A 12,089-nucleotide genomic window follows, 5' to 3' on the forward strand; every position below is an offset into this window, starting at 1 on the left:
CTAGGACCCTGTGGGTCTAACGAACTTTCCTGTGAGGCTGAGAGTTTCTCCTGTTTCCGCCTCAACCACATAGGTATTTTCAATCAGAGGCCTTGAGGCTTTATTTCCCCACCTGGAACCCTGGGTTATGTGGTCTGTCTCGCTTCCCAGTTGTTCCTCCTGGTTTATCTGCACACGGATGTGGGATCTCCTGGTCCACCAGCTGCCACCTCACTGTGAGTCCTCTTTGTGGCCAGCTGTGCCCAGATGCCCCTCTCTGCCCCTCCTACAGGTTTGGATGAATGTTTCTTCTTGAACTTCTTGGTTTTTGGACTTCTGTACAGTTCAATTTTCTGTGACTTCTGGTTGTTTTTTGTTTTTAAATTTGTTGTTGTTCTTCTTTTGGTTGTGCGAGGAGGCACAGTGTGTCTACCTATGCTTCCATCTTAGCCAGAAGTCTGCTTGAAATGTTTCATATTTTAAATTAACATGCCTCTCCATTAAATATTTCTTAGCATTTCTGTCTCTGAATTTGATTTCATTTTAATAACTTTAATTTTGATATGAGTCACAGTTATTATTCTTTTTGATACAGTGAATCTAACCTATAATTCTTTCTTCTTTTCATTACATCCCCATGATAATATTCCTAATAAATGATGATAATTTACTTCCATTTATTCATGTAAGCACAACAGGGATTTAAAAATTAATTTTAAATATTTTATTTATTTATTTTTAGAAAGAGGGGAAGGGAAGGAGAAAGAGAGTTAGACAAACAACAATCTGTGGTTGCCTCTCATGTCCCCCCTGCCCCCCACTGGGGACATGGCCTGCAACCCAGGCATGTGCCCTGACTAGGAATTGAACCAGTAACCCTTTGGTTTGCAGCCCATGCTCAATCACTGAGCTACACCAGCCAGGGCCACAATAAATATTTTATTTAATTTTAACACCCTGATGAATGTTAGATAAACATTTTTCCCCCAAAAGAAAAAAGGGCAAACTGTATACTCTGCATTTTGGTCATGGTTTGAGAAGATCACAGGCAGCAGTCTAACCCAAAACTGTGTTGCTTGGTGCTCTACCTATGGCTTCAGTTTGGTTCATTTTCTTCTTTTTCAGCAAGACTGGGAAATGCAACCTTAAGACTCTAATTAACCACAGACATATTGGCATTGCTTCTTAGACATATTCATTTTTATTTCCAGTCTGATATCTTGTACTACTACTTCCAGATTTCTTCTGTATCAACTGAGGTGGATGTGATGTTTTTATGACCATGAAAAATGAAACTTCAAACATCACTTAATTAGCTGCCTACTTGCTTTTTATTGTCTTTTGGTTTTGTTTTACTAATCTGCTCCAGGGATCCTTCCATTTCTCAACTATATCCCACTTCCAATTCTGTTCTCTGTCTGAACCAGCTCACTCTTGGATAATTCTGCTGGTTCCCTTTCTACTGTTACTAATCACTGACACATGCCAATACCAATATATGTAAGAACGAGATGGTAAAGATGGTTGCTCACATTGTGATTGCAGTAAAAGTGAACTGTAAACTTTAAAATGGTTAAAATGTGAATTTTATAAGACTCTTACCTCAATTTTACAAAAAAACCCCATTTTGTTAATATTCTATGAAATCTCCATCATTTGATGCATTCGTTATATACAATAATTTCAAGATCCCCCCCCATGTCCTTTTTCCCAAGACCTTTCATCTTCTGAGTTTTTTCTGTGTAAGTTCACTCACTCTTTATTTCCATCCTTCAGCTTCTTATGAAAGCTGATTTATGGTTTCTCAAAGATAGGCATTTTCATCCAAACCATCCTTTATTGAGACCTTGAGTTGTTCATTGAACTGATGTATTTTTAAGTCTGTTTTGGTTGCAGCTACTTAAAACTGGATATTATTTGATGCATTTTCTTTTTGTTTTTCAGTTATAGTGATTAGCCTTATGAACTGATCACCACAATAAATATAGTACCCACATGGCACCACATGTAGTAATGAAACATTTTCTAAAACTCAAGTCTTTCTTGTAGTGACAGCTATCAGCCCAGCTTATTCTAAATGTTTGGATTTCTCTTCAAAGTCTCTCTTTTAGTTCCAAGTTAAAGGACAGATATTTCCAGGTTTTTTTTTTTTTAACATTTTAACTAAAGCACATGTTTTAGTCAAGTTTCCTTAGGTTTTTTTTTTTTTAAGATTTTATTTATTTATCTTTAGAGGGGAAGGGAAGGAGAGAGGGAGAGAAACATCAATGTATGGTTGCCTCTAGTGCACCCCCTGTTGGGAACTGGCCTGCAACCCAGGCATGTGCCCTCACTGGGAATCAAACCATGATTGCTTGGTTCCCAGGCCCGTGCTCAATCCACTGAGCTACACCAGCCAGGGCTCCAGGTTTATTAATGGCACCAGTTTTTGTACTTATGATCATTTGCTCTCAAGCCTGGTTTATAGTAAAGAGGATTTAAAACCTACGAATTCTATCTGAATGAGGCTTGTAGAAGTATTGATGTTTTTCCTGCACAAGGGCAGAAAGCCCAATGACCAACTCTTTATTTTTTTGCATAAAATCATATTTTTAATAATTAAAAATTTGACTACGGCTGCAAATACCATTATATCTGCCAGGTCTTGGGGATCTGCCCTATGGTTGGAGAAGCATTGTTCTAGGTAACGCTTTCTCATTTGTCAGCTATCAGTTCAAGGGCCCTCTCCTCATGGAGACTTTTGCGAACCTGCAGACTAAGACAGGTCCATATTATAGGTGGCATTCTGCAGTTACTTTCCCTCTGTTTTGGGATTCACTCATTTCGTGTGTGCTTATAGTGTATTTTCACTGTTCTCTAAAAATCCCTGACATGAGTAGATCATTATTTTTTCCCCATTAGTAAAATCAAATTAACCAATTGAAATTGGAATCTCGACAGTGTTTTTGCCTCTTAGTTAACTATTATGGACGGTCATGCATTGGAGTTTCCTTATAGGTGTCTCTTGCTATATGTGTAGACAGATTTGTTTAGTTTATCCTTTGAAATAGAATTGCTTGGTATATGATAATGTGCTTACTTTACTCGGTGATGTCATATTGCTTCCCAAAGTTGTGTCAAATTCTGTCTCTATTGTCCCTACCAGGAGTATGTGAGTTTATATCACTATACATTCTTGCTAAAGCTTGGCATTGTCTCGTTTTTACATTTATGCCAATCTAACAAGTTGAACTGGTTTCTCATTACATTTTTAATTTGCACTTCCCTGATGACTGATGAGATTGAGGTTTTTTCTGTGTCTGGGCATTTGGATTTCCTCTTTTTTGAATAGTCTTTTGGCCTATTTTCTAGAGGGTTGTTTCTCTTTTCCTTGTTTGTTTATTTAGGAATTATTTATACATTCTGAACACTAATCTTTCATGCATTACGTATGTTGTGATTATCTTCTTACAGTTACACTTTTTAAAAAAAATTCTCTTTGTCATATCTTTTGTTGAACAGGAATGTTTAATTCTAATGATGTTTTATTTTTTAAATTTATGACCTGCTTTTTTTTTGGTATCTTGTATAAGAAATTCTTTCCTAGCTTAGGTCATATAGATATTCTGTATCTTCTTTAAAATTTTTTAAGTTTACCTTTAATATTTAATCCATATGAAATTGAAATTTGACTATGGTGTGAGGTAGGAATCCATTCTCACATGGTCTTGGTTTCCTGTTGCGTAAAAGAAGTCTAGAGGTAGGCAGTGTAGCAATTCTACTCTCAGATATATGCCCTAGAAAGAGACTCTTGGACAGAAGCACCCGGAGACATATATGAACAAATTCATTGTAGCATTATTCATAACAGCAGAACTGGTAACAACAGGAGGGATTTCATGTGGGGAACTAGTTAAAGAGTGTTGGAAAAGTTAAGAATGAGAACATGGGGCATTCAGAGATCAACAACTGCAGGGAGCCAGTGTCATTGGAGCCTGGGAATATGGTGTCATTGGAGCCTGGGAACCAGGGTATATGGCAGGATCTGGAACTTAGAAGAGGAAGCTTCCAGCTCTACTGGATGGACTGTGCAGCCAGAGATACCAGCAAGAGCTGGATTGTGAAAGAGACGTGACCACTGCCAGAGACGCTGCTCAAAGCAGAGAGCGAAGGGAAGAAATATTCTGCCTTCTCCCTCCTCTTGCCCTCCAGTCTACTATCTGTGCCCCTATTGGCCATATCTAACTAGAATCCAGTGGGCAAGGTGGCTTGAGAAATGTAGGTACTGGGGTTAGCACCCTGGGATACAAAGCAAAGGACAGGGTATGGATCTGAGTACGATCAGACCAGTGATGAGCACAAGACTCCTCCCATGCCCAGCCCTAATTTACCTTCTATTCCTCCTTTCCACCACTCCCTGTCCACCTGAACTATTGTCTCCAGCCATGTCAGATTATCAGATATTTTCAGGCCATGCCATGTACATTTTCACATTCTCTAACCCTTTGCTCAGACTGTACCCTCAGCTTGGAATGCTTCCTTATCTCCCTTGAAGTCTTAGAGATCCTTCAAATATTACTTTATGTCCAAATCCTCAGAGCATTTCTTCTCAGTCAGGTTTGTGAACTTCTTGCCCTCCAAACCTCTTAATATTGAAGCTTCTAGAATGCTGTCCTTGGCCCTCTTTTTATCTCATGTTACTTGGTGTTCTTAGTGGATGATTTTATCTATTCCTATGACATTCAACTTCCACTTAAGTAGTGATGATTCTCAAATTTGTGTCTTTCCTAAATTCCAACCCCAAGGGATTGGAAGTTCTTGGGGACAGGAACTCTTGAGATTTACTGTTAATATATTCAGACTAACAAAAATTGGTAAGTTACCATCAGCGATAGCATTGAAAACAAAACATCTAGGAATTAATGTAATAAAGGAGATGCAAGACCTCTGTCGAAAACTAAGTCTCAATGACATCTTGAGAAACTCGACAAGCTAAAATTCCAAATCTGAGTCCAAAATTGATAAGGAAATGCAAAGTGACAAGATCCTTTTGAAGAAAATGAAACAAAGAGCCCTGGCTGGTGTAGCTCAGTGGATTGAGCACGGGCCTGCGAACCAAAAGATAGCGGTTTGATTCCCTGTCAGGGCACATGCCTGGGTTGCAGGCCAGTTCCCAGCAGGGGTCAGTTCCCAGCAGGGGATGCACCAGAAGCAACCATACATTGATATGTCTCTCCTTCTCTCCTTCCCTTCCCTTCTAAAGATAAATAAATAAAATTAAAAAAAAGAAAACAAAACAAAGAGTTGGGAGGACTTGCTCTACTGCATATTGCATATTGAGACTTCTTACCTAGCTAGATAGAGTAATTGCAATAGTTTTGTATTGGCACAAGAATAGACAAACAAACCAGAGCAACAGAATAGTGAGTTCAGGAACAGATCTACTCAGATATGCACACTCAATTTATGACACAATGGCTCTGTAAAGCAGAGGGGAAATAGGCTTAAAAGAATTGTTATGTATAAAAATACGAAATTGAAATTAATAATTTATGTTCATTATTACTGAATGAAAAGGGAAGCTACAGGACAAGAGGAGCTTTTTGCAGCATATATAATTGACAAAGGACATGCATTCAGAATATACAAAAGATTGCAAAACAAAAAGCAAATGACAAACAATTTAGAAGAAAATTGGGGAAGAGACTCCAGCAATTCACAAAAGAGGAAGTCCAAAAGCCCAGTAAACATGAAAAGATACTTAACCTCCTTAGCAATTAGGGACATGCAAGTTAAAAAAACCCAGTAGAGTGGCTACAATTTAAAAGACTGGTAATAATACCAGTGGTGGGCTAGTGAGTAATAGCGATCCTCATTGATTGTGGTTGGGGGTGTGCATTGGTGCAGACACTTTGGAAGACAGTTGGAGTTATCTAAGAAAGTAGAATACCTACAGGTGCTGTGACCCAGCAGTTCTCTTCAAGAGAAATGTGTACACAGGAGCAGCAGGAGGCAAGTTCCAAAGTGCTGACAGCAGCATGGTTTGTGGTAGCTCCAAATTGGAGTTTGGGTGTTCATTAACCCAAATGTTGGTTAACAGCAGAATGAATAAGTACATGTTGTATTCATATGACGTAATAGTGTAGTGACAATGAATGAAACTGCAGATTCACACAATAACAATTGAATTTCAAACACAACGTTAAGCAGAAAAGGCTAATCACCCAAAAAAAAGCATACTATATGATTCCACTCATATACAATTCAAGAACAGGCAAAACTAAATTAACATATTTAGGGACTTGGAGGTCAAACGATGAAAGGAAAGTGACTATGTTAAAGTCAGTTTAGACAGGTGTGAAAAAGTGTGGTGGGCACTTCTGGGGGTGTTAGCAAGTTTCTATTTCTGGATAGTGGTTAAAGGTTTGTTTTTTTTTTAAATATCAATTCGTTAAATTATACAACTGTGTTTTCATGCATTTGTTTTTTTAGTCACTTCCTTATCTTCATAAAAGCATATTACACTGACTTGCAAATTAAAAGGATTGATGCCTTGGGACTTTTTTACTTGCAAATAACAGAAAACACACCACAAACTGGCTTAAGCTAAAAAGTAACTTACTGGCTGATATAATTACAGAATAGGGGGTGGACGTGCTGGCTTTAGCTGAGGCTTGGATTAGGGCTCATACACTGTGACCTGGTTTCTTTTTATGTCTTGGGTTCTTTTGTATGCTTTGGCATATTTTTGAGTTGGCTCTTCCCTTTTGGATCCAAGATGGCTGCTTGTAGTCTCTGAAATTATAGGATTCCTTTTTTAGGTCTAGTAGAAAAGAGAAACTTTGCTCTCCCTTGTAGTTCAGCTGAAAACCTTGGTGTTGAATTTTGCTCTGCTTGTTAAGGCTTGACTTGGGTCGTGGGTTTTTCCCTGGACTAATCACTGTGGGAGATAGGATAAACTCATTAATCCATTCATGATCAATGACCAGTAGACTACATAGCTAGAACATCAAAGGTGATATTGGGGAGGCACCTAACAAATGTCTATGACAATCAATATCCATTGTATTTTGTTGAATATCATGCTTGAAAAGTAACACACAATTCTGTAGTACTGCCCATTTCAAGTTTAATCAGAATCAGGACAGAGAAAATGGCTGGGTAGGATGGAGGTACACCAGCTGATCTGAAATTTGAAAAAATATATCTTTTTCTCCCTGTTGATGTTAGAGATTCAAAAACTGTTACAAACACTCAGGTTAATTAAAAGCAAAGCTGGCTTATAAGATGTAACAACTAAGGCAATCAATGAAACTTAATTGGATCTTGGTTGGAAAATTTTTATCTGTAAAAGATAATTCAGGGAGAACTGGGAAAATTTGAATATTGGTTGGACAGTAAAAGATTTAGCAAATTATAATTCATTTTGTGAGTTGTGGTGGTGGAATTTGGTAGTATTGGAGAAAGCTCTTAATTTTAGAAAAAAAAGACTAGAGTATTTAGGGTTGCCGTTGTCTGCAACTTACTCTCAAAGAGCATAATGAGTCACACACACATAGATAAAGCAAATATTCAAAACTTTAACAGTCTTTGAATCTACATGGTGATTTTATATGAGCGATGATTGTAATATTCTTTTAATTCTTTTGTATATCTGAAACTCTTCCAAATGAAAATTTGGCCAAATAAAAATGTTTTGGAAAAAGTCTAAAAAATCCAAACCAAACAAAAGGTGTCCTGTTTCTATATTTTTTTCTCTCCTATACACTTAGGTATAAATTAGACCCACAGAAGGTAGAAAAAGATAAATTTATTTTGGTATTAAAACAATATAAATTCTATTGCTTCTCCAATTTTCCAAAAATGTTCTAAAATTGGTTGTGATGATGGTTGCATAACTCTGTAAATACACTAAAAGCTACTGAATTGTACATTTAAAAATTGGTTTATTGTATGGTATGTGAATTATATCTCAAAGAGTGAATCTCCCTTTACCCATGTGGACTAAGAAAACTGGTCATGCAACATAAGGACATTTCAGTTAATGACAGAGGGCACATAAGATGGTGGCCCCACAGGATTATAATGGAGCTGAAAAATCACCTGGTAACACTGTAGCCCTTGTAATGTCACAGCAAAATGCACTACAATTGCCTACAATATTCAGTATAGTCACATGCTTTATAGGCTTGTAACCAAGGAGCAATAGGCTACATAGCATGTGGCCTGGTGTGCAGTAGGCTGTACCATCTAGGTCTGTGAGTGTTCTCCATGAGGTTCGCAAAATGACAAAAGGGCCTAACAATACATTTCTCAGAATGTATCCTGACATTAAGCTACTCACAACTGTATAGTTTTCCTCCTAGAATTGGCTTTCAAAATCAGACTCTGGGGGCAGCTAGATTAAATGAGGTTTTATACATCATTCAGACTTTTCTAACCAAGAAAATTAACTGTTTTGGAGTTGGATAGAGAAGACCTCAAAGTGCCCAGGAAATATTAGGAACTAATACAATGAGTGAATAAAGGAATACACAAACATTCTCCTTTCCCTATATTTCCCATGTCGGCTAGCCCCATTATTTGGCTTTTGGCCCCATTTTGTGAAATCTATTATTTGAGATCTTATCTCTGGATCTAGAAGGTAGTTAAGTGTCCCTCAGTTATCTGAAGATTTGCAACAAAGGACTATTTCTGTGTGATTATTAGCAATAATCAGTTTATAAGGAATTCAGAAACAAGCTTTTTGGAGTGTCGAGAGTGGTAACCAATATGCATCTTCCAAACTTTGTGCTGACTTCCTCCTCAATGTTGAATACATTTAATGAACAGGAAGATGACCTTTAGAATCCTAAATGGTTTGCCATTTTATAGTTATAAACACTCCACTCCTTTCTAGCACTCAAAGCTAATTCCTTTTATGACCAAGCTGTGACATTTGGGTATTTCCTTAAGTTTGGTTCCAGGTACTTACCATGAATTTTCCCCTGACCTTTCCTGGTTTGGGTGCCTCTAGAAAGTACTTTACCTGTGCTGGCTCTCTTTCTCTTGAGCAGTCCTCTCTACTACCCTCTGTCTGTTTTTTCTGAACTTTTCTCTTTCATTTGATTTGGTTACTTGCTTCTGGCAATGTGTAGCTTTCCCAAAACTGGATCTGCAGCCATATAATAGCAGTAACCCTTTTATTACCAGAGTAATTTTCTTTACTTGTTTTGAACTTCAGCATTTACAGGCAGCTGCTATAAAATTCAAAGACATGTGGCTTTTTTTCTTTTAGAAGTCCAGAGTACTTACAGTGAGGGTTATAGGGCTTTGAAGCCATTTTTTTCCTCTTTAAGAAAGGAAAGATGAGAGCCAAGGTAGGCCTTTCCTTCATTTAAACAACACACACCAACCTGGTAACAAAACTAAGGTAATATTTTCAAGATTCTGTAATTCATGCTAGAAGTATAAACAATGAGAATTTAGCACTATATAGATTTTCACTTTTTTCGTAATATTTGTGGGCTTTTGTTTTCTTGAGTCAGTAGTAAAGTTGTTAAACCTGGGAGGAGACCAAGGGATGAGGCTTTGCTATCTTTGGCAGTTTCCTATTCTCTGTAATTTCTTACTTACCAGGCTATATTAAGAGACTCATAAAATGACTGACTGGGATGTAGAAGGCTTAATGATTATTCTAAAGTACTCTAAGGTACCAGGGTGAAAGGTGGCTATAGTTATGAATACAAGTGCCAGAAATTTTAAAAATTCAATTTCTATAGAAAGCATACTAGTGGAAGGGAAGTTACTGGGAATTTGGTTGATTGATACCTCCAGTGGTTACATTTTTTTAATGCAGAGCTTCCTTTTACTATTTTAGCAAGGTGCAAAGGTTGCTCACAATTGGGGGGATTATCATTTAAAGTGCAGAGGCCAGAGACTTGAAATTCTAAGGAGGGCCCCCAACACAGGAATTTAGATTGAAATACATTAATTCTTCTTGTAACATGCAGAAGTTGAAGCCTCCCATTTTCAGGATGATCCAGTATAGTTGCAACATTTTACCTCCAGGTGTATATCTTCTATGTAATAGGCACTGACAACATCAAAGGCTATACTGGTTTCTAGTGGCAACCGGCTCTCCAGGAACTAACCAAAGAAAAACGCAAACAATGTAGGTGTGTTTTTGGGTTTTTTTGTTTTGTTTTTGGAAGGTGGTGGGCGGGGGTGCAGGGATTTGTGGAGGAAGGTCGTGATAGAAAAACAGTCATGCGAAGGCCAGGGAGACTAGCAATATCCTTGATTCATTTGTGCACACACACCATGCTTCAGGATTTGTATTATGGGCAAGTGGGGCTCGGATTCTGTTCTAAAAGGTGTGTTGACATTTAAATTAGGGTAGTAATATGGGTCACTGCTCGTGGCTTCGCAGAACTTGGACCTTGGGAAGGGTGTGTGTGCGCGCCCATGCTCTCATCTGTTTGGAACTTCAGACCAAAAGATAAGACAAACAAAATATCATTTAATTTCATACGGTAACATCCTTTGAGCAAGTTTTTTTAAATTAAGGGGTCGGAATTTTTCAATTAAGGATACTCAGTGGACAGTTCCAATTTTCATTTATTCATTCATCTACTCACTTATTAAACACAGGTTTGCTGAACTCCTGTTCTGCGCTAGTCATGGGGTTGACAGTCTAGTCCAATCATTCAGGGAGTTAAAAAACATTCTGGCATCATTGTTACTGCGGTTGCACCGGGTGAAGATCAGCCCCTCCAATTCTCCCACGTGGTCCCGGCAGGTGAGGGTGGGTGTGAATGCGCGAGGCTCTTGGTGTTTGGGGAGTGTTACAGTGCACCTGTCAGAATGGCGCGTGTCACAGCCCACGGGCAGGTGTCACTGTGGTACGCGTTTCCATAGCCCCCAGAGCCTAGCTGTGTGTAGGTGGGGGCGAGCGTCTCCCACCCTCGTACCTGAGGCGGCGTAGTTAACCACCAGACTCCTGCGATTGTGAGTGATGGCGGGGGCGCGCGCGCTTTTTGGCGGGGGAGGGGCTCGCCGCGTTGGCTGCGCCGCGCGCAGGCGCAGAGCGCAGGAGCCTGGCTGCGGCCGCTGCAGAGTACCGGGGGCGGGAGGAGAGAGCACTGGAGCCATGGCCGCCGGCGGTTGCTGAGGGGCTCGGCTCGCGAGCGCGTGCTGCTGCGGACGATGGTGACCACACGGGTCGGACCGTTGCCGCCGCCGCTGCCGCCGCCTCCCGAAACTCAGCAACCAAGGCCCGGCGCGGAGGAGCCGCCGCTGTGAGCCTCGCTGTCCCGGCTGGTCGCCGCCGCCCCAGCCTGAGAACGGGAGGGCGGGCGAGAAAGCCGGGGAGTTGCGGAGCCCGCCGGCCTGCTGGCGGTGCCGCCTCGCGGGCAGGGAGGCCGCAGCCCGAGGTGACCGAACCTTATGCCCCCGCTGGCCCCTTCCCATCCCGGCGCCCTCCGTCCGCCGCCAGCATCCGCCCTCCCCTATCTTCCCTTCCCCCATCTCGTTGCCCGCGCCTTCCTCTTCTCTCCCCGTGCCCCTTCCCCCATTCACCTCCTCTCCTTCCAGCTTCAGCGGCATTCACATCCCCTCTTCACCGGTAGGGCCCCCTCCCTCCCAACCGCCAGCCCCTCCCGCGGTCCTCCTGACCCCTTACGGGTGCTCTCCGACTCTGACTCTGTCGCCCCTCCCGCACCCCAGCGCGGAGCGCGCTCTGCCCCTCCAGCTCCCGTGCCCGTGCCGCCGCCCCCCGCCTCCTCACCCTCCTGGAGCTATCCCTCACCTCCCCCGGCATTCCTGAGATGCCCTCACTGTGTAGTTTCCCCCCTCGCCTCCCTAGCATCCCATTTCCACCCCTTTTGTACGCCCCTTCCTGAGCTGCCTCTTTTCCTAGCTGCTCCTTTCCAGCTCCTTTGCTCTTGTTCCTACTTCCAACTTTCCCTTTGCATCTTTGTCCACTTTGCTCCCAACCTTCCCTCCCTCTTTCCTCTCGTCTTACCCTTCTTTGGTCTACGCAGCCCCCAAACTCAGCCTCTCTCTTTCTTGCGGTTCGAGTTCGTTTGGGGGTTGTGGAAAGGCCCTGCCAAGCCATCATCGAATGGGGACCGATTTGTTCTGCATCCCGT

General features: G+C 41.1%; 2 protein-coding genes across 2 annotated transcripts in view; one reads left to right on the plus strand and one right to left on the minus strand.

Annotated features, from left to right (window-relative positions):
• Nucleotides 1-10,439: 10,439 nt before the first annotated feature.
• On the minus strand, nucleotides 10,440-11,544 carry LOC119054384 (uncharacterized). The gene is made up of 2 exons (XM_037152276.2): nucleotides 10,911-11,544; nucleotides 10,440-10,795 (listed from the first exon to the last, which is right to left on the minus strand). The coding sequence occupies exons 1-2, from the start codon at nucleotides 11,542-11,544 to the stop codon at nucleotides 10,785-10,787; spliced, it is 645 nt and encodes a 214-aa protein (XP_037008171.2). The 3' UTR covers nucleotides 10,440-10,784.
• RNF145 (ring finger protein 145) overlaps nucleotides 11,087-12,089 on the plus strand; it is a 54,362-nt gene continuing 53,359 nt past the window's right edge. The window contains exon 1 of the mRNA XM_037152231.2: nucleotides 11,087-11,372. The gene's annotated coding sequence lies outside the window, so the exon portion shown is untranslated. The remainder of the gene's footprint in view (nucleotides 11,373-12,089) is intronic.

The sequence above is a fragment of the Artibeus jamaicensis genome, unplaced genomic scaffold, assembly GCF_021234435.1.
Source record: "Artibeus jamaicensis isolate MK-2021 breed Jamaican fruit bat unplaced genomic scaffold, CSHL_Jam_final contig_432, whole genome shotgun sequence".
Lineage (NCBI taxonomy): Eukaryota > Metazoa > Chordata > Mammalia > Chiroptera > Phyllostomidae > Artibeus > Artibeus jamaicensis.